The sequence below is a fragment of the Miniopterus schreibersii genome (assembly GCF_964146895.1).
Source record: "Miniopterus schreibersii genome assembly, chromosome: 5".
Taxonomy (NCBI): Eukaryota; Metazoa; Chordata; class Mammalia; order Chiroptera; family Miniopteridae; genus Miniopterus; species Miniopterus schreibersii.
This window is the reverse complement of record NC_138106.1, coordinates 19,677-42,828: the sequence shown is the minus strand read 5'-3', so window position 1 is coordinate 42,828 and position 23,152 is coordinate 19,677. Positions and strand designations below refer to the sequence as shown.

General features: G+C 50.2%; 1 protein-coding gene across 1 annotated transcript in view; it reads right to left on the bottom strand.

The window, feature by feature from the left end:
• The window catches only part of MAP3K7CL (MAP3K7 C-terminal like), a 29,861-nt gene extending 15,819 nt beyond the window's left edge, over positions 1–14,042 (bottom strand). The window contains exons 1-3 of the mRNA XM_081138143.1: positions 13,687–14,042; positions 11,700–11,808; positions 932–993 (exon numbers count right to left, since the gene is read on the bottom strand). Coding sequence (XP_080994269.1) covers positions 932–993; positions 11,700–11,769 — 132 coding nt within the window. The 5' untranslated portion in view covers positions 11,770–11,808; positions 13,687–14,042. The remainder of the gene's footprint in view (positions 1–931; positions 994–11,699; positions 11,809–13,686) is intronic.
• Between the last annotated feature and the right edge of the window lie 9,110 nt (positions 14,043–23,152).

Here is a 23,152-nt window from a genome sequence, read left to right as displayed (position 1 = left end):
GGCACCAGCTCTGGGCACAGGCGCCGAGGTAAGAACTGGCTGAGAAAAGGGGACACCAGGTTGGGTGACACAAGGGCCCATTCTTGGTTCTTCCCACCTGTCCAGGGCTGTCCAGGAACAGGGGCTCCAACTCCAGGGCCTCCAGGGACCAGGCACAGCCACAGAGGGGACAGCTGCTGGGTGTACGGAAACCCCAGGGTCTGCGGGGAACTGGAGGCTGTGGACCCCACTGCAAGTCTTTCAGACGCAGCATTTAGAGAAAAGTAGCGACTAAGCCACTGTCCTTACGCAGGACCCAAGCCCGTGACACCTGGGACACGGACGTCTGACCCGAGGCCAGTGTCCAACGTCTTCCCAGAGCTGCGCTGTCTGGAATCAGCACCTACCCTCTAAAGAGAACCAAATGCCCTAAAGTAGCTCCTTTCCGGTCACTGTGGTGTACAAAACGGACCATCGCTGATACATCACCCACAGCTATGCCCAGGACGTGTTGTCCCATGGGTCAGACCAGAGTGTTTCCACAAGGTTTAACGTAAAATAATTATATTCCATTAAAAGCTGTCAGAGAACCGGGGATAGGGGCGGGTAGAGAAGGAAGATTATTCTGGCCGCCACATGGACGTCTCCATCTTTTACTAAGTCACCCATCCAGCGGGCCCCCTGTGCTGCCCGGAGACAAAGGGGAGCTGACCCAACATCCCAGTCCTATGGCTCCGAGCACAGGGGCCGGTTCGTCTGCACGGTCCCGGTCGTCTGCTGCTGTGCGGACACCAGGCAGGGACTTGAGCCAGGGCCTGGGCCTGAGCTTGCAGCTCTAGAAACCCAGACCCCAGAGGCCTGAAAGCCACCTCTGTCTGCCTCCCAGTTAGATGGCCCCTCAGCTCTGTGTTTTGAAGCAGAAGGAAAGAAGAGGGGCCAGAAGAATCCTCACCTGCAGCTGCTGGTCTAGTTCTGGAAAGGCCAGAGGAGAGGGGTCTTCGGGGGGCGCACCATCTGAAACGAAAAGGAAAGATTTTCACTATGGAGCCCTTCCTTTCACCTGGCCTGGCCTGCAGTTAAACCATCAGTACCAACTGCCTCCCTCACTGTGTCACTTGGTTGGGGACACACAGGGTGCAGAAGACAATGTCGCTCATTTTCAACACACAGAAGGATCGGGAGCGAAGTCGGCTGGGCCAGCACTTTGCAAATGTTCTGCGGTAGTTCAGTGCTCCTTGTTCTGTGCTCCCATGATCCCCACATTAGACAAAACCGAAAACATACGACGCACAGGGAAGTGCTTTAACAAGGTGCCCAGACACCTCGACAGTCAGTAGAGAACATGTTAGTGAAAACCGGACATGAGTCCTGAGTCCTGCGTGAACAACCAGGGGACCGGCGTTGATGGCTTTGCTCTCTGCCCCAACTGTAAACCCCGCTAATGAGCAGCGGAGCAGGGCAGCTAACCAGCACCTGTTCTGGGTCACGGGGAGAAGGGAGCCCCCAGCCTGAGGCCCCGCCCACTGCCTCAATGCCCGAGAGACATGGGCATCTGTCTCCACACCGACGGACTGGCAGGTGTTTCTGATGAGCAGACGCAGGTCCCAGAAGCATCAACGGAAACCTAAGAGAAGTCTGGTCTCAAATAACCGAGTTACCCCCAAATCTCTCCAAGAACATCCTGCTGACAGGGCCCTGGCAGGAGTGGGCAGCACCCGTCAACAGAACCTCCACGTGTCCAGGGGCAACTCCTGTCCTTTCCCTCCTGTTGACAGCACCTGCCCAGGACGTAGCCTGAGACTAAACCAAAATACAGGCTGGACAAATAATTAAAAACCAAAGCTCTTGTAAACTGTAGTAATCATTTTCACATTCTTACTACCGTAGTCCAGTTTATTTCTAAGAATTGATGTTTTTTTTAAGAAAATTTGTTTTTATTGGTATTAGTGAGATAGGAATGGGGAGGGAGAGAAACATCGATGGGAAAGCAGCAAATGGATCGGCTGCCTCCTTCACGCCCCCCACGGGCGATCGAGCCTGCAACCCAGGCACGTGCCCTGACGGAATCGAGCTGGGGACGTCCTGTGCCTGGGACCAAGCCCACCAGCTGAGCCACAGGAGCCAGGCTGACGTTCTGTTAGACCGAGAGGACGTGACCCGGTCGTCCACGACGCAGAGGCTCCCATCCTCGCCCCAACAGGGCGCAGAGCTCCTGCCTCTAAGGGGTTCGGCTTCCTGGAAGGTGCCGGAGACAATCACCAGCGAGGTAACTGCGACAAGGCCAGTATCAGCCTCAGCCAAGCACCTCGAGGGGCTTGTCACCCGGTGGCCTCTGGTGTATCTTAGTGAAGGGTGGGTAAGGATTCTGCACCGACAGGCGGCTACCGTGACCGCACCGCAGCCTGTAGTCATCGGCTCCGGGGCCTGCGCAGACCGCGGGCGCCCAGGGTTCGCAGGCACTAACCAGCTTCACAGAGAAGTGGAAACGAGACCTACCCCAGTTCTTCCTGCAGGCTGGACAGTCTTAAAGAAACGAGGCCCGGCCCTTCAGATGCTCGCTTCCTACTCAGGTTAGAGGTGACAACTTCTGCCAAACACTGTGGGCTTTAAATCCACCCGTCACTTGCAAAGAATTGGACAGAAGACAAATATTCCTTTGTTGCCACTGACCCTTTAGAGGGGGCCTTCAGGATAAATCCTACAGTTTCTGGGGGTTTTTATGTGGTTTTTTAGAGGGGAAAGGAGCGGAGGAGAGACCATAGAAACACCAATGAGCAAGGAGCATCATTCCACTGCCTCCTGCTCGCCCCCTGCTGGGGGTCGAGCCCGCAGCCCCGGCACGTGCCCTGACGGGGATCAAACCTGTGGCCTCTTGGTGCACAGGTCGACCCTCAACCAACTAAGCCACGCCTGCCAGGCATAAAACCTGTAATTTTTTCAACTGATTTGGGTCAAAGTTGCATTTAAATGTACTTCAATAGAATATCCACATCCCCGACACAACTATTTTAGCTCAGTGAGTTCAAGGCCAGAACATTTTGGCACAGGTACCTGGGAACATGTTATACTTTGGTCTCCCAACCCTAATAATCCCAGGTGAGCAGGCAGACGGGAGGCAGAAGCCGCCTGTGTTAGAGCAGGACAGGCTGGAACGCAGAAGACAGCCAGGCATGGGATGCAGGCCTCTGGGGCCTTGTCCACCAGGCTCCCCATGGAGTCACACTCCTTCCTCCTTAACCGTAATAAAGAACTCACTTGCTTTGCTGCAGCAAAGTAAATAGCAAATACCCGGTGTGACCCAGAATCGACGAAGCCCATGGCAGAAACCTGAGTCACAGCACATCCGGGCACATGTGTGCCATCACACCGACAACCCTGCAGGTAAGGAAAGGCTCAGCCTTGGATCCCTCCAGCTGCTAGGGAAACCTGATCGACTGACATAGAAATAAATACACAGGGTGTCCCAAAAATGGTTACACACTTAGCAGCTGACTCTGTTCCATTTTGAAAATGAAATGCATTTTAATAAATACTGCCTTTATAATTATTCAAAGTGTGTATACATTTTTGGGGACACCCTGTATAATTGATATTTTACAATGACAAAATAAAAGACTTTTCTGTTAAAAAAAAGAATCCAGTTGGATTAATCCAAGCAGGAAACGGCAGCAGCAGCAAGAAAACCAAAGGCAGATGTGAGGCGGCAGCTGTGTCCGAGCCAGCCCTGCGCGTCCCTGCGCCGTGCCATCTGCCGTAGCTGGCACCCCCGCCCGCCAGAAGCTCCAGGGCTCTCCAGGCTGCTCTCCAAGCTGCCCCAGTGGATGTGTGGTGTGTTTACTTTTAAACAGTGGCTGCCTTCTTTGACTGGTTTTAAAAATAGGCAAATATTCTAAAAGCGGAACGATGAATCACAGGACCGGGCCAGAAGGGAAGGAGGAAGATGACTCAGGCTGTGAGGACCACAGCTGTGCGCTCAACGCTTGGCGCGGCTGGGAGCCGTTGGACAGTGACCCTGGGTTTGAGCTCCCGAGAGCAGCGAAGGCTGGTTGGCGATTCCGGAAGCACAAGGCAGACTGTACAGTAGCTGTGCCGGAGAACCACCCTGGCAAACTGTAAAAAAGAAAAGTAGCTGCCAGACATGTTTATAGTGTGACAAGATCAGATACAAATACATGTTATTAAATTTACTGGCCAAATGCCGATTGAATGCAGTCACAGAGGCTCTGCGCTGAACTTGGAAATCACGATCATGTTGTGCTCACTAATCCTCATCGAAGGGTGTTTTTCCCATTGATTTTAGAGGAAAGGGAATGGGAGACAGAGAGAAACACCGAGAGACGTTGACTGCTTGCCTCCCGAATGTGCCCCACCCAGGGCTGCGGATCAAACCTGCAACCAGGTACGTGCCCTTGACCAGGAATCGAACCCGAGACCCTTCGGTGCGTGGGCCGACACTCTAACCCCTGAGCAACATTCGCCAGGGCACTTTATCATATTTTGCAGTATATTTTATCATATTTTTAATGTACTAAGGAAATAATTCATAGGCTTCCTTTTTAAAACAACAGAGTGGGCTTGATGGTCCCAAAACGGGTCCCAAGACATCATTTAGAGGATGGGACATAAGGAAAGAATTAGAGGGGTTTTTTATACGCAGATGTTCACTGCCTGCCTTGCAAACGCAATGTGACTAAGTCAATGGTACTGGAAATAGAACTGCTGTTGCTTCGCACCCCAGCGACATTCCACCGGGCATTCAGCGCAGGCTCGTCTCAGGCCCATTGAGCAGCTGTCGGGTGGTTTTGTGGGTTTTCTGTCCTAGACCTTAAACTGTCTTCTCTTCGTTTCTCCATGAATCAAGTAAGTGGGACCCCCCCGGCCTGTCTTCCAGATCCTCCCTGTTCCGCAGTAATTGGTGCCGAGCAGCTGGACGGCTCTAAGTGACTGTCTGGACCAGTCTGCTGGGTGTAGAGGAGACAAGGGGCCTCGTAGACCGAGGGGTGTCCCAGCCCGGGGCTCCTCACCATGCCTCTGCCCTTCTCCCCCCGTTCCACGAGTCCCCGCAACCCACACATCGGATGTCAGGAGCCAGCAAGTTTCCCCCAAACACTGGAAATTGTGTCACCGAGTATCCAACCTTTGATCCAGCTAGTGAGTAAAGTTCAAAACTAGGACCATGTGTCATTAATCTCTCTTTGTGACAGAACATTTAACACCAAAGCCGTAAGACAAACATAATCTCAGACCAGAAGAGTGTCCATTATATTGGATAAATTAGCTTTGTAGATAAACACAAACACTAGAAAGTCCTCACTGCCATGTCCTTATTTCCTTAGCTTTACATCAGAGAGGTAAAAACTCCATCGACACCTGACCAGCGTGTGAACTGGCGTCTCCAACCCAGACACAATCTGGGGCTGGGCCGGAACTGAATCCACACACAGGAGACCCCCCGGGGAGGGGAAGCCAGGCTCAGGGGACACCCCAAACTCCTTCCCCCACCTAGTCGGGACCCTGAGAGGCTACTTGCTCAGACACCATTCCTTCCATCTGTACATCCTGCAGCAGGAGCTACCTCATGGTCACCACTGTGCAGTCACACAGAGCCCTGGGCCAACTGGGCCCATGCAGGTGACTGCTCTGCCCACGGTGTCTGCAAACTCCTCACCATCTCTGAACAGGAGCCCCGCAGTTACTGCATGGTACCTCCACAGACCACATAGCTAGTCCTATCTGCCATGTGACCCGAGCACTGGACAATGTCCTGGAGACCATCCTTCAGGGCACCAGGGGCAAGCACACTGAAGGGCAAGTGAGTTAGGGCAGTGGCTACAGTGCCAGGCTCATGCAAAATCATTCCTGGGAACTGTTCACTCGTGAAGGCTCCTGACCACTGAGGTCACTGCGGTCAGTACAACACATAGTGGACAGACCTGGACAGAAACTTGGGTCAGCCACTCTTTAGTTGGTGAATGTGGAGAATCAATGTAACCTCTTTGAGACTAAGTCTCTGCAAAATGGGAATGATATTCCCTGTCTCAGAAACTAGTTTTTAGTAAAGAAATGCGTAAATCATTTATCCTAAAGCCTGGTGTCTGGGAAATAATCAGTAATAATAATAAATGCTTAAGATAATCAAGTTTAGTTTCCATTCTTTTTCACCACAAACCTCACCCAAGAAGCAACGGGGAGGCCAGGCACCTGTGTGTGTCTGTGCATGTGTGTGACTGTGTGTGACACTGTTTGTGTATGTTTGTGTGTGACTGTGTATGTGACTCTGACTGCATGTGTGACTGCGTAACTGTGTGCGACTGTGACTGCACGTGTGACTGTGTGAGGCTGTGCATGTGTCTGTGGCTGTGCACGTGACTGTGAGCATGTGACTGTGCATGGCTGTGACCGTGTATGTGACTATGACTATACGTGACTGTGCATGACTGCGCGCATGTGACTGTGTGTGTGACTGTGACTGTGCACATGGTGAGGCTGATGGTATTGTTATTCATCTGAATAATAGAAAGAGGACAGCCTCTAACTACTTAGCTCTCCTCAGGCCCGTTAAAGGAGATTTCCCTGGTGCAGCCAAAACCTCAAGTCCTGTGGGTTTACTCTTTTCACTTAAATCTCAACTTAAGAATGGTTTCTTTTACTTTCCTATCAAAGCAAACACTTCCTGTATGAAATATTGTCCAAATGTTTTAACTTATGCATGAAAAGACTTTGAGCACTTTCATTTTAAATCTAAATTGAGAGTCATGTTTTATTTATAGAAATAAAATAAGGCTGTCAACCCACGTTAATATATCAAACAACTTTTTAAAAGCTCTGGATGCCCAGCTTCTCATTAGAGCATCCTATCACTTTGAAACACATCAAAAGCTTTTTAAACTTTGTTTCCTGTGTATTAAGCATGAGAGATGTGAATTCCTTAATACACATTAGATGTTCAGAGCCCTTAAGATTAAATGTATAGATATAGATATAAATGTGGATAGAGGTATGAATACAGATAGACTTGGTATGACACCTGGCAGGTAGTCAGTTATTTATAATTGATATTAATCACCATGTTACCTCAACCAGAACTTAAAACTATCAGGCCAACAGGTCATTCATCACACAGACTGAGGTATCCTCCACACAGAGAGATCCGATCTAGTTTGAGGGCTGGTTTTACGTTTCTTAGAAACAGTCATCTGGTCACCATTATTGTAGCCTTCATATTGATTTATCCCTTTGTAAGAATTTTTTTACTTATTTAGCTCATAACATACTCGCCCAGAAATATCTGCTTCAAAAAGAGCCTCCTGGAAGTATATTTACCACCAAATAAAATTCACCTCCACTTTCCCTCCCTCCTGCTCTATAAAATATATCAGAACTCCCCTTCCTCCATCGCGCCCCATGACCATCGGGGACACTCGCTGGAACACTCAGCTTCTCTTTTGTAACATGGACCCTACTCCAAGTGGGTAAGAAAGGAAAGACAGCCCAGGGGCCTGGCTTTGAATCCCTTTTAAATGCTATTAATTAACTGCCATTTGAGGCAAAGTACTCAACTTCCCTTAGCCGATGGTCCACATCTGTAAAATGGGTACAGTAATGTCTCCCCTCTGAGTTGCTGCCAGGACTAAATTGACAAAATGATACAACTCAAGGCACCTAAGTACTCGATAAACATTCACTTCCTTTCTGGCCTTTCTTTAGAGGTTTAAGCAGCAGATTCCAACCAATAAATCCAGTTGTTCTTCATAGAGTCTTCATCTGATACCAGGGAGCCAAGGTGGTTGTACATATGTATTACTGATTTCATAGTATTTGACAGTTAAGTTTATACTATGGTGCCCAGCTCTCTGCTCTGTAAAGGGTGTAAATACAGGGGATCCCTCTCCCACCCCAACCACGAGGGATTTTCTCTATGGTTGTCACTGTGTGTTGAATAGCTTTAAACACAGGGTCAGCCTGGCCAGTGTGGCTCAGCGGTTGAGCGTCAACCCATGAACCACGAGGTCACTGGTTTGATTCCCCATCAGGGCACATGTCTGAGTTTTGGGCTTGATCCCCAGTAGGGGGCATGCAGGAGGCAGCCGGTTGGTGTTTCTCTCTCTCTTTCTCTTCCTCTCTCTGAAATCAATAAAAACTTATTTTAAAAAAGAGATGAGTAGCTCCCTCTTTTGTACCTGGTACCCAGAAATGGCACCTTTCCTGCAACACCTTCCAATACTCCACCTGCCTTCACACCCAAGCTGACCACATCTTCCCAGAAGCTGCTGCCTCCACTCTGCACATCAGATTCCCCCAAATCTCTCTGCCTTGTGACCCACAGGGAGAGTTATGCCGTATCCCCTTTTGTGCATCTCACCCACCTTGGGCAGTCTGGGAGCATAGAAACTAAATAAAGGTCAGACCACTGATAAGAAGCGGGGACACCCACAGCCCACCAGCTGGAAAACTAGTCCCTAAATTACTGCTGGTCACTAGTGCCACAGACTCCACGTTGACATCGAATAGAAGTGTGAGGTGTAGGCAGGATACAGGGACCAGCTGGGGACTTCATTTGTGTCAAGCACTATGGTACATGCTTTACCTGTGGAGTGTCACTGGATTCTCACAGCTTATGGGAAACTGTAGCTCAGCAACGTGTAGTGACTTAGCCAAGATCACACAAATAGAGATGGAAGGAAATGGGTATAGAAACCATGCCTGCTGACGCTGGAGCCCTGTGTTCTCAACCTTCATCCCAAGTCCTCACAGAGAAACATGCCAAAAAATAAAGCCCTAACACAAATGGGGGAGTGAGCACTGTATTAGGCTCATAAGAAATTAAGGAGTCGACATTCACAGGCAAAAGTTAGTCCTGTTCTCGTGGACTCTGCTGATTCCTCGACCATAGATTCAAGGCTATGAAATTACTCCCTAAAAGGCCACGATGGCCCTGGCTGGTTTGGCTCAGTGGTTGGAGCATCGGCCCAAGGACTGAAGGGTTGTGGGTTCGATTCTGGACAAGGGCATGCACCTGGGTTGCAGGCTGGACCCCTGGCCCCGGTCAGGGCACATGCTGGAGGCAACCAATCAATGTGTCTCCCTCATGTTTATCTCCCCCCCCCTTCCACTCTTTAAAAAATCAATGGAAAAAGTATCCTCGGATGAGATTTAATAACAAAAAGCCCACCTTGGTTGTCCCGTTTCCTGTGAAAGTCTGGGGTGTTTCCCCTGAATGTGGGGTTTGTATGCCACATGCACCAGAATTCGAAAGGCACGCACAGCGTGAGGATGGCAGAGCTGCTCAGCATGACACTCCACATGCCCCTGACTCAAGAATTTGCAGGGAGTGTCCTCAGATATGTGGGAAGCACCCTTCTGCACTCGCAGCCCCTGCCCAGGCAAAGCGCAGCCTCCCAGGCTTCCATCTGGGCGTGGGACGCGTGTTTCCGACGAGTGCTCTCAGATGATTATTTTAAGAAAGGTTGAGAGACACCAGCTTCTGCCTGGGGTTCTCGAGTTAGGTGCCCTTTCTAGAGATACGGGGACACACTGGTCATATGAAAATGGCTCCCAACCCATCAAGGACAGGAATCACTTGAAATAAATGACCACCCCTATTTGAAGCTATGATACCAGTATTTTTTTCACGCGCGGGCATTCTTGCATCATTTGAAAGAGACACAAATCAATCTACAGTGACTGATAAAAACATGCAGACTCCCAGGCAGGGCCCAGAGAGCTTGCAGGTGGTGGCAAGTCAATGACGAGGTCTCCATCCGTCTCGGGCGTCCAGGAAACCTGCTCGTGCAGCCCAAGATCAAGAGTTACCCCCGGCTTTCCTCTGTGCTTAAGTGAAACTCCACTGAAGTAAAGATGTGGAAAAGTACACTTATTTGTCTTTTCCTAAATTATGATACAATAATATTCCTGGAATTCAGCCTAAGGCTGTTGAGTTTAACAGGACTTGTTCTGCGTACAGGGGACATGAACAGAAAGAAAATGCTACGTCTTCTTTCTCTCTGGACTTGGGGTTTCATGTGTCTACGCACTGACCTGGCCACTCAACACTGAGTGTCCCTCAAAGCCTTGCATTTACAAAATGCATAAAGATGGAAGGGGCTTGTCCTTTTGTTTTTTGTCTGTTTTTAATAGGCTTTTTTTTTTTAGAGCAGCTTTAGGTTTGCAGATAAATTGAGCAGGACGTGTAGGGCTCTCGTACCCCCCCCCCCCCGAGTTTTCTAATTAGAGGAGCAGCGTGAAATAGTGGAGGGAGGTCAGACTGTCAGTCTAGGGGCCTGGGTTTAAATCGTGGCTCCGTGACTCGCTAATAATGTGGTCTCTGGACCTCCGCAAATTGGGACTATTAATGCTTTCATATACGAGTGCCTGATGCAAAAGACAACCGCAGTTAGTGCTGGCTGTCGTTTCTACGCTGCCACGGACTGGTCTGCCTATCGGGAGGATTTCCCCTCACCCCTGGCTTTCAAGGGGACACAGGGATGTGGGGATGGGTGGGCAGACACACAAGCAGGCCATGGAAAGACCAGGTGGTGGCGAGCTGAGGCTTCACCTCCCCTGTTCCAAGACCACCGTCTGCTGGGGGCCACACAGTCCCGGAAACCGCCAGAATCACCGGGAAAGCTAAGCCAGAACTGCCTGCGTCACTCAGACTTCCCCAAGCCCAGTCCTTACCTGGCATTATTTGGGGATGACCCTGTCTCTCCTCAGTCGTGGCTTGTTAAAGCTTTACCTCTACATGGGCACGGTGGGAAGGAAAGGTAGATGACATGTAGGCAGGTGACAGGCCGGTGACAGACAGAAAATCAGTCCTCAGAAGACTCAAGGGCTAAGCAGCATTGTATCTTATACACATTACGTATGCGACGCTGACAGGTGACAGGGGCCAAGGCGACGGCCGACCGCGCGGAAGATCCAAGCCTTCCCTCTGTCACGGCCGCGACCACCCAGCCCGAGGTCCCCGTCAAAGGCACTGCAATTCAGTGTGTCACAGGATCAATGCGGGGAGCCTGAGGCAGGGCTCTGGGCACGGCAGCCTCACCCCAGACCTCACTTCTTCGAGACGAGCCGCCTCACCTGTCCGCGCACCTCTGCGCCCGGTCGGATGTGCAGGAGCAGCGGCCAGAGCCCAGCCCAGGAGCTCAGGCTTCATGAAGTGCTGCTGGAACGGAGACAGCGATATTTTTATAACCCCGACCAACTGCCAGCCCTCAATAACCATTTCCGCATGGAGGCTTAACAATGACCTACTTTGCTATTGTTGGAAATTGTTAAAGCCCATGAATTTTAATTTTTTGTTCATCCTTACACGAGGATATTTTTTCCACTGAATTTTAGAGAGAGCGGCAGGGAGGGAGGGGGAGAGACACGTCGATCGGTTGCCTCCTGCACGTGGGATCAACCTGCAGCCCAGGTACGTGCCCTTGACCGGGAACTGAGCCCTCGACACCTGGCTGCACGGTGACGCTCTAACCACTGCACCACACCAGCCAGGGCCAGCCCAGGAATTTTTAAATAAAAGAAAGGTAAACAGGGAAGGAGAAAAAGAGCAATACACGGGGCGAGATGAGGAAAGAACGAGCGACGGGGAAGCTGCGGCAGGGGCGCTCCTGGAAGCACCTGCCTGGGCACGATCAAAGCCGCCCCGTGGCGGCAGCCAGGCGCATGCCCTTCACGCAGCTAGAACACCTGGGGCGGCCCCTCCCCTCCTCACGCACCTGGGGCATGGTCAAGGCTGAAGGCAATGCGCACCGGCCGGTCCGCAGGCACCCTGGCTGTGCTGATCATGTGGGCACCGCAGCCTCGGCCTTCCCCTGGGTCTTCCAGCTGTAACGACAAGAGGGGCATCATCACCACCCAACGTCGTCTCTGCAACACTCAGGGCCCTTGGAAATTAGAGGGCGGTGCTGTTAAACGTTGCTTTCTTGTTTTAAAGATACTCCGGGTAACTAGCTTTCCTTCCCCACATCCCAAGAGTTCGCCGGTCCCGTTTAAAACCCTTTTTCTGACTTATAGAAATATTGCTTTTGGACATCTAGAATGAAACATACAAGATCTGTTGTTTATCGCCCTTCACACTGACCAGCCCCAGCCTGGCCCTTCAAGGCCTTACGTTTTATTTTTAATTGAGGGGATGAAGACCTCTTCACAGGGCAGCAGATGGCTTCACATCAGACTAGACTGGCTTCCCATGCTCAGAAGTCTAAGTTAAATGTGAATTATTGATCTGGGGGGTGGTGAAGAATGAGTGTTGTGGAAGCATTTGAAGAGTACCAAAGACTATTTTAAAATATCCCACAGACATGTTATGAACATTATGTGATTTAAATATCTGACCCACTCCCTGCGACTGTCAGCATCTCTAAGGCAGCACGTCTAAACCATGCATGATACAAGCAAAAGACAAAACTTGAAAACATCCTATTGATATTCCACCTCATCTATTAAATTATCATTTAATTAATAAACTAGGGCAGAATGAATGGGGAAATGTCCTACAGGTAAGATGGGTTTGGGTGGGCAAAACACACATTTTTTTGTTGTTGTTATAATAAGAGAAGTTAGCCCAAATACATTTAAACCAAGATATATGATCATTTTTGTTCACTGGCACTAGGAAAAGATATTGTTATAAATATATCTTTGTTATTTAAATACATATATTTAACTTCTCTATTTTTAGTCATGTTTCCCCTAAACTCTCTACTTTCCTTCTCATGTAGACAGTAAACCCAAAACTCTGAAGGATATTTTAAGGAAAATGTCTCTGAAACGGCAGAATATAAATAATCTTTTATCCATCCCGAGCGGGATTCTGGGAACCGCTTCAGCAGGACATTTTCTCACAAGAAGGTCCCTGACTCTTTCCCATAACTTCTCTCCATCTAAAAATAGTGTCCGGAACACTGGATTTTGTTTTTACAATTATTTATAGACCCGAAGCGAGTGCATATATATGTACGTGTATATTTAGACATAGTATATATGGAACCATCTCACCCAGTGTGTGGAAAGAAAACAGGCTTGTGTTAAACACCTAGTTTAGCTTTGGGGTGAAACAGCAAGTGTTTATCACATGGTGCGGATGGTGTTTGCTGCACCCGTTTCCCACTACAAACAGCGAGGAGCCCCAGGGCACCCGCTAGAAAAGAGCAGTAACGGAAACATCCACCTTAAGAAAGGGGTGATATAAAATCAGTGTTTCTTGACCAGGTTGCCCATCTCCGCGCAGCCTCGTCTGCTTAGAGCCCAGCGTCTTGTGAGGCACCTGGCCCTGGGGAGCAGAGCAGGTTGTCTCAAATCTAACAAACCCAACCCTAAAAATCCCGAGCGTTGTACCTAGAAGGAAAGGTCTTACGGTCACTCGCGCACAACCAGCAAACCACGTCATCGAAACGCCCGAGGATGCGAGGCCGGCTCCTCTCCCTGCGCTTTCCTCCCCGGGAAGCAAGGCAGGAGTGGCCATCTGCTCGGGGTCTGCGGGGTCCCCGGAGACGGGGGTGGTGACCGACGCAGACCGGGCAGAGCTGCTCCCCGCAGAGACATCTGTGCGCCTCAGACGGGCGACGGCCACGTCGGGGGCCTGGGGCCCACGGTGTCGCCCACAGCGCCCACAGCAGCCCGCCTCTCCACCCCTGCTCTGGCTGGGGCAGGGCCGGGCGGGCGGGTGCCCGCGGCAGGCCGGCGGCCGCACCTGTTCCTTACCTCACTCGGTGGGGTGTGTGCCCTCCTGTAATCCAGGGCCAGCGCCGCCGGGCCGCCCGTCGCCTTTGTGCCGCAGGGACCGAGCCGGCTGCACCTGCCGCGCTGCGGCCACTGGCAGTCTGAGCAGCAGCGACAGCTGCCCGGCGGCTCTGCTACCTGCTGTCCCCAGGCCCCGTCCCACGGGCCTCCTGCTCCGCTTCCCGCTGCCACCCGCTCTGTCCTCGCCTCTCCGACAGCCGGGATGTTGTCATGCTTCTAGAAAAAGCCGAGCGGAGAAGCCCTCCTCCTGTCAGAGGCATTGATAAACAGCGGGTGGCCGAGTCCAAATGTTTTAATTCATTAGTCCTGGCAAACCTAAAATACAAACAGGCTTGCTTCACACGACAGGAATGTCTTCAGCGTGACCCAATCGGTGTCTGACTGTTCCACCAAACTGGCAAACACAGTGTGACCCCAGTCAGCAGAAATGCCGCTGGTCGGCTCAGACGCCCGGCCAACCCCGCGGGCCACGGCGACGCTCGATGACAGCAGCCAGGATCCCCGCTGAGAACGTGAGGCTTGAGGTTGGGCACCGACGGGCTTATGACTTGGTCCCATCTGCAGATGCCAGCGACGGCCGAGGTGAGGGTGTTAGGACTGTGGGCCTCTTAGCAGCTGTAACCTGAAATGTGGAGCGTGCTTTAAAATAATTGGACAGCGCCCAGCCAGGCGTGGCTCAGTGGTTGAGCGTCGACCTAGGATCCAGGCAATCGGGGTTCGATTCCCCATCAGGGCACATGCCCGGGTTGCGGGCTTGATGCCCAGTAGGGGGCGTGCAGGAGGCGGCCGATCAATGCCTCTCTCATCATTGATGTTTCTATCTTTCTCTCCCTCTCCTTTCCTCTCTCTGAAATCAATAAAGATATATTTTTTAAAATAAATAAAATAAAATAATTGGACAGTGAAGATGAGGTTAAATAATTAAAGATAAACAAGCATTAAAAGAATGCAAACTGGGAGAAAGCCTCTGCAGGATGCGTGACAGATAAAGGGCTGGGGTCCAAAGCAGGGAAAGAACTGTTAAAACGCAACAACAGTTATAAAATGAGCAAAAGATCCGACAGCTCACAAAAGGAGCTGTACAGACGCCTGCAAGCGGGGGAAGGCCGTGAACACCCGTGTCCCCAGCTGACTGGGTCAGACCAGGAGACGCACCTGTCAGAACGCGGCAGCCCCGAGTGCCGACACCGCCCCCTGCTGGGCGGACGCGGAGCAGCAGGTGCGCCATCCTCGCGGGTGGGAACCGACGGTGCCGGCTCCGCAGCGTGCGGTTCTCACACGACTAAACGCGCTGCGACCACACGACCCAGCAGCTTGCTGCTGGCTGTTCACCCGAGGAGCTGGAGACGTAGGTGCACACAAAGCCCTACGGCAGCTTTATTCATAGTGGCCAGAACCTGGAGGCAGCCAAGATGGACTTCAGCAGGTGATGGGTACATTAACTGCGGTCCGTCCAGGCAATGGAATATTATTCAGCGATGAAAAATGAGCTCTCGAGCCACAAACATGGAAGAAACTTACATGTGTAGCATTAACCGGAAGAAGCCAATATCAACCATATAACATTCTGGAAAAGACAAATTTATGGAGACAGGAAAAGCTCAGGGGTTGCCAGGAGTCCAGGGAGAGGGACAGAGGGATGGGTAGGCAGAGTGCAGGGCACTTTCAGGCAGTGGAGCTACTCTGTGTGATACTACAGTGGTGGACACATGTCACTACACATTTATCAAAACCCATAGAATGTACAAAACCAGGAGCAAACCCTAATGTAAACTACGGAATTTAGTTAATACTGATGTATCAGTATTTGCTCAAGTGTAACAAATGTATCACACTAATGCAAGATGTTAATACAGGGAGAAGTTATGGGGGAGGGAATATATGGAAACTGAGGTTTTTCACTCATTTTTTTAACCTGTAAGCCTAAAAATGCTTCCACAGATGTTAAAATAAGAGGACTCAGCAGCTTTCCTTGACCTAATGAATGGAAGGCTAATTCATGGTACAAACGTGGGCAGTAGGAAGATTCAGATCCTTAGAGCATCCGCATACAAACCTTACATTTCTAACTGCAGATCTGTCCAGGAATCATTGCTGTTACGACGATGTTATTTTATAGTTACTGTCACCTCACATGACGCATACAACGTATTGAAAGAGTCTCATTCAGTTCCTCCTGCATTCTCCTGAAGACCCTATAAAATAATCATGGTCTGTATCATCTTCCCCACGGGACAGATGAGCAAACTGAGACTCAGACAACTTGCGCTAAGGCTCATGCCGTTTCCGCTGCAGCAGGTGCCGCCTGCGGGAGAGATCTGACAGGATTGTTTCATTAACAGTAAGTCTAGCTCTTGGCTCTCGGCTTGGGGCAGACAAAGGTGTAACGTTCTCCAATGGTCTCCCATCCAGGTTCATCTGGCTCCGGCGCCTTTGTGACCAACCCTGCAGAAATCAAAGTTGTGTATCTTTTGTTTGCTGATGGGGAGGTGGGTACCACACCTGCATGGCCCCCAGTCAGCTCCGGGTCCGACTTCAGAAAAGTGGGGTAGGGGGGTGATGTTGGCATTGCCACAGTAACGAGTGACTGGAAGCATCTGGGTTCCAATGAAACTGACCCCTCGGAATAAAAAGACCCGGAATGAGGTGGCACCTCCCTTCTCCGCCCTGACCACCAAAGCCCTTGGGGAACCGCCCAGAGGTAGAAAGGGGCAGCTCCACACTGAACACAACGGAAATGATCACCTGTATGATACTGTCCACCACCTCACAGATTTGCATAGAGCTTTACCCAGGGGTTCTCCAGCATCAGGACAGGATGCCGGGGCTGCCCAGGGTGCAGGCTATGTGTCCACGGGGCATCCTCGTGACATCAGAGATGACATCACCATGGTGTGGCAGAGGCCCAGTTGGTGAAGAGCTACAAAGGAAAAGATCTCATTAAAGGACAATTTGACCACGACAAGAAACAAACAAAAAGAATACATCTAAATAAGCTAAATGTGTTCTTTCCAAGTCTGACCACATAAATTTAAGATTTTCAAATAATAATGAATATTCCCTAGTTCTATTCCCATAGGAGCAGCCATGTATTTCCTGGCTCTTTAGCTAAACTTTTCCAAGAAAGTAACAAACCTGAACCCCAAGTGGAATTTCTTTCCAGAACTGTAACCCCAAATAGCCATATTGTATTTTAAAAATTCGATAAAATTATAGTAATTCAGTCCAATAAGGATTATGTCACATCAAAACATTACCAGGCTGACAGTGAGAGTCTGGGTGGCAGCAACATCTGTTACTTATTTTACCTTTTCAGAAGTAAATGTATTTTTACTATTATGTAGAAAGTGATTTTTATAGTATTCAAGGAGCTTTCAGAGAATGAACTCTAGACTTGCTCCGAGTTACGGCCTCTAATATCCTCAGCAGCTCGTGGGACAGACTGTGGTCACAACAAATGTGATCTCATCAATTCAATAAACATTTTGGAAGACTGAGTTTGTTCCAGGCCAGTGTTTCTCAAATTTGCCTCAATCCTGGCTTCTGCCAGGGCAGCGACTCAGTAGCCAAAAAGCCACAGGTTTGACTGAATGAAGTGAGGTGCCCCCGTCCTAAACAGCGTGCTTGCCGAACACGCCCACTCGGTGTCTGCCACGGGCTGTGTTCTCCTTCCCAGGGCACGAACTCTTCAGGCTGGAGCTGAGCGGCTCCAGAACATAAAGGCGTTTGTAAAGCTGCGTAAGAGGAAGAAAGGCAGGACAGGGGACCAGGAGTGGGGAGAGCAACGTGCAAGCCCACGGGACAGTCTAAGTTTTTCTGCTCACCCCCCCCCCCCCCAGCTCCCTAGGAAACAGTAAAATCCACATCGCTCTCTGATGCTTTCAGAACCGTGTATTTTGAGCATGGAAAGAAATGCTGAGTCTGATCTCACAGCTCGTTGTGGGAGACAACAGAGGTGACCCAGTGGGTGCAGTCACCACCCCCAAAGTGTCACAAAGTCCAATGTCACGAAGCGTTGCAGCACCCAACCAACTCAGAAATTGCTGGTGAACAGAAAGGAGGCTGCCCTGGCAGCTCAGCAACATCAACACTGGAAAGTAGCCACACAGGACATTTGATCATTAAAATAATTCCAAACTGAGTGGGTTATGGTGGGAAGTTCAGTCCTAAGGCCTGTAGAATGGATCGATGTTTACCTTGACAAAGCCCTGTCCACTGCAGAGAGAATAATATATGTAAGCTGTGAGAAGACCTCTTCTCAGGACCTCCAAAGACAAACACCCCTGGCACTGGGACAAGACAGCCCAGCATCGCTCACTGGGACCTTTTACTCGCAGGTCCCTGTACACTGTGCACGTGAAACACACCTGCCCAGGTGACACAAGCACGAGTCTCCCTTTGACTTTTTATCCCAGAGATTTCCAGCTTTGCTTTCTCCCTCCCCCTCGATCTACCACCCAACCCATGGACTGCATCCCTTCACCATGCTCATGCAGTGATTCTATAAACATATAAAACAACATGCCTGACAAATTCTCCAGAACTTTCTCCAGATTTGGGACTTCTCAGCACTGCTACAGGAGCTTGTTGGGGATGGTGGTGGCATTTAACTAATCAAATTACCACCTCAAGCTTCTCTTTGCTTATTAGTTTTCACAGAGTCAATGTTATCAGAGGTTGGGTCAAAAGTGGGGGCTGGGATATCGCTTAGCAAGTCACCCTTCTGTGACAAAATGCAAGAACGAGGCCTCCAGTTCCACGAATGGCCCGAGCGGTTTAGGAACCTCCTTGTCTTGGTTCTGACTCTGAGCCGGTGGACACTGACTTCACATCTCTGGCCAGTTTCCTCACCTGGAGGCAGAGATTTCAAGCGGATGCTCTCCAGAGTCCTGTTGAATTCCAGATCCTTTCATTTTAGGGGGTGGAGCAGCCCCAAAATGAAAAAATAATTATCCTCAAGACCCCTTCCCTAGTTTTGATTCAGTAGAGAGTCCACTGGTTTGTAATAAGCCAAAAATACATTTTACAGCAACCGGCAAGGAAAGAACAGAATGAAGACAATCCCCCCTCCTCCTCCCGCTGAAGGGTAACCCCCCCCCCCGACTTTACGCCAAAGCCTCGTAGGCATTGGGCATTTCATGCCCAAACAGAACCTGTTCCATCCCCGGTGACACTGAAATCCAAGGACATTCAGAAAAGTGACTAGGATGAGATCGTGTTTGTCCATCAAAGCATTTTTCAAATTAAGCCATCACATCCCGAAATAGTGGCACAGAATCACCCGAGGGACCTCTTCCTGAAAGCCCGGGAATGCGCCACGTTTAGAAGTGGGGTGTCGCCCGCTGGTGTGGACACAAAAATGACCGACCTCCGCGGCCTCGGAAGACACCTGTCGGTGCCCCCTTTTAGCTCCCGCACCCTCACTGTGCAGGACCTGCCCGGCTCAGACGGCGTGTCGATGACAGTTCTGTGTGTGCCTGAGCAGTGATCACATTTGGACTAAAAAGGAGCCTGATACGTCCGTCCCCTTCTTAAAAATACATTTTAGAAATTACAGTATCAACCACAAATGAGTGGCTGCCGGCCTCTCAAATGAGGTACAGAAATAGGGCGTTAGCTCCATCAGAGGAGGGCTGGCTTCCCATCAGGGCTCCAGCTAAATGGGAAGGAAGGTTTCCTAGAAGAGGCTACGAATAGAAACAACATTTCCTACAGCAGAAAAACCCAGAGGACAGGAGAGTGTCTCCTTTGGAGATGTGAGAATATATTAAAGCCACCAACAATTAGGACAGAGCTCACGAACACTTCATTGACCAGCAAAAGGCCTTACTCAGGGTGAATGTGGCCAAGATGGGAATCAGAGCACTTCACAGTTTGCCAAATTAAGCCAAGTAATTTGAATTAGACATGTCGATGCCGAGTACCCTTTATGGCCTGAGTTCCATGAAAATGGAAGTTATTTATCAGGAAGATGTTCCTGAACATGAAAAAAAAGCTGACTGCTTTAAAAAGCCCTCTGGACTAACTACAAGCTAATTCATACTTTGAGTGCTAAAATTATTTATATATTCAAATTTTTAAAGAACTCTGCAGAGCCTAATTAGTATGGCTTTAGAATTCTTTTTCCAAATTTAGATTCTGAAATTCACAATGGAGAGCGACATTCCCTTTTTACCAAGAACGAAAGTAAATGAGTAATGAAAATATAAACAGAATATTTTGCACTCTGTTTAAGTTCTTCAAAGATTTCAAGAAAATTTTACCTGTCATTGATCTGAGATGTTTTCAATGATCTTTAAGGGCACGTTAAGAACAAAAGATAGAGTAACTTCAAGTAGGCCTTCCTGGTTGTGCCTGAAGACAGCGACAAGGGATTGGGGCACGTGTGATTGTATTGCTAATACTAAAACTAGGAGATTTTTTTTAAAAAATGTTTTTACGGATTTTAGGGAGGGAGGGACGTAGAAACATCGATGACAGAAACATCAACATCAGCCAGCTGCCTCCTGGACGCCCCCTACTGGGGATGGAGCCCGCGACCCGGGCATGCGCCCCGACCGGGAGGGAATCGAACCGTGACCTCCTGGTGCAGGGTCGGTGCTCAACCGCTGAGCCACACCTGCCAGGCCAGAAGATTTCAAACCACCTGTCACCCCCTGGTTGGACTCCTGAGGAAATTTGTGCATCATTTATATTTACATTTATCTTCTGAAAAATAATTTACTCTTGTAAGTTTTGTTCATGTTCTCGTGACCAGACCCCAATTGTCATTGCTTGGTTCTTCTAAACCCATATGGATTAATAAGGAAAGAACCCCGTGGCCCACCCCGTGACGAGCTCAGTGTGCGCCGAGGCCTGGCCCAGGGTCTGCAGCATCGTACAGAATAAGCTGCAGAACTCAAAGCTCAGGAGGTAGGGCCACTGCCTCCCGCTGTGCAGGGAGCACCAAAAGCATCCGGAGGCAATGACTGGATGAGAGGCCTTCCCTGGAGAGAGCGTAGCGTGGATTCAGGTAAACAACGTGCGGGGCCACGGACAGAGCCCACACCTTGCTTCCCACCAGCTCCCTGTGCTCCCTGAGCTGGCCGTGGTCTCTTTGGTCCCCAGATCACCTGTCTCTTTTTCAGATTCCACTAACATCCACCTGGATGTGCCAGGAAATATGCTAAGCACTTTAAATACAAGAATCCACTTACTCCTAACAGCCCTGTGACCAGGGCCAGTGTCCTGGGCCCTGGCGCAGAGGCCCCTGCTCAGGAGGACCCCACACTTGGATCAACATGCTGGTGTTGTCATCTCAAAACTGGAACAAGGGGCCCAGCATTTTCAGTTCACTGAGATCTGAACAAGGGGCTCTGCATACTTTGTAACTAGTCCTGTCTGTGAGGTTACAACGTCATCACTCCCATTTTACAGATGCAGAAACTGAGACAAAGGGCAGTTCACTCTCTTGCCAGGACCCCCCGCTGCACACCTCCACACCCACCAGGAGATGTGGGAACCACATGCTCGTGCCCAGCTGGTTCTGCAGTTCCAGCTGAGGTCGTTTATTAACAGAACATTGGTTCCACTCCCTCCTCCTGCAGCCGGTGCTTTTTATAGAGACCACATTGCAGCGGATAAAGTAAAGGAGGTTTTGCATTCACAAACAAGCCAGATTTGAAAAAAGAACTGCTTAGCTAACTGAAAGATGAGAGGTTTGAAATGGTCGTGGCAGGGGCTCAGCTATTTAAATGACAAGCAAGCAAGATCCCTCTGGGGCTGTTTCAGCTCTGCTCCCCAAATTAGAGCTTTTAGGAGTGGGCCCAGAGGCCCATCGTGGGATGACCAAGTTGGCGGCCACGGCAATGTCACAGAAGGGACACATCAAAGGCGCTCTGCTCGCTGCCTTTTATAGACGCGAAAACCGCGAGCTGCCCTATGCAGTGGGGGAACAGAAATAACAGGCTTGCATCAGCTGAGGGTCAAACCCTAAAAAAAAGAGTCAAGATTTCCTGAGGGCCGAGTCCAAGGTCAAGTCCCCTGTGGAGAGAAGCACCTGTCCCCCGTCTCCTGCCCACCCCTTTTCCATCCTTGCCTTCTATCTAAGGTAATAGTGGGTGTGTCGCCTTAACTAAAACAGGTACCAGGATGTTCCTGCAACTTTGTTGGACAAAATGCTCTACGTTTCTGAACTTCAGTTTACTCATATCCAAAAGAAGAGACAACGGCAATTCATGCTGCACGGAGTAGTTACATATATTACTATGAAAATCTAGCACAGTGCCTGGCAAATAAGAGTTTCCATGTCAGTTAAGACATTTCATTAGCCATTAACAGAATACTCAATAAAGATGTCTTAACCGATGGACAATTATCCTCTCACAGAACAAGTCCAGAAGCAGGACTGGTCCACTTAGCAGCTTGATAAAGTCAGGGCTTATTAGTGTCCCTGCTGTCCTCACAGCCTCAAGACGGCTGCTGCAGCTCCACACCCCACCCACATGACACCTTCCAAAGGTAGGTAGGTAGGTAGGTGTGGTGCGGGAGGAAGTCATTCCCAAAACCCCTCAGCAGACTTCCCAGAACTGGGTCACATGCCTACCCTCAGCACTGAGAGAAAATGGGATTTCTATAATTAGCTTAGACCATTGTCCTAGCTGAACAGAGTAGCCACAGAAGAGGAAATCGCTTTTGCTTAGGCTGTCCGCAGTTTCTATGCTGTTCCCTTCTAGTCCTGGGATTTCAGCCCCCCAGATCAGGCTAGTTTTCTGTAAGCAGAATTTATCACATCCCAGTCTGTGAACGCCAGGCACCTCCTCCTAGCCTTCAGCCCGAAAGCCCAACAGGCCTCCTTTCTCCAGCAACAAGCCACAGCTCGGGTAGGACTGGTCAGAGCCAGGGGGTCCTGTACTCAGAGGACGGATAGCATAGAGAGACCTCCGGGTGGCGCGGGGACTGACAGCAAGGCGGAAGATGCCTCCAACAGACTGGCCACATGAAGGACCAGGGTCTCAGAACCAGAACAAGGCAGGAGCTGGTCCAGGGCACAGAGCCCTCGCCCACGGGTCAGAGTTGAGTCATCAGGCCAGAGGGGAGCTGGTGGCCGTGGTGTTTCAATTCCAGGATTTGAGATTCTGGACTCTCCAGCTACAGGCCACGGTCCAGGGCTGCCTGGTGTCGTGCAGATGGTATTTGTGTGAGGCCTCGGGCGGGGAGTGGGGGGGCCAACCCAGCTCCGCTCTGCCCTCCAAGCCCTGACCCCATGGCTAAGCTCCCCCAGCCTGGAGAAGGACCACCTCTTGGTGCTCACAGAGGAGCCTAAGGCTGGCCCCACCTGACCACCCACAGGAAGCTGCCTTCTCTCCCTTGTGTGAGGACCTCACAGGAGTTACCTGCAGCCCCGTCTGGCTCGATCCTAGACACTGGGGCCAGGGGTGATGAGAGG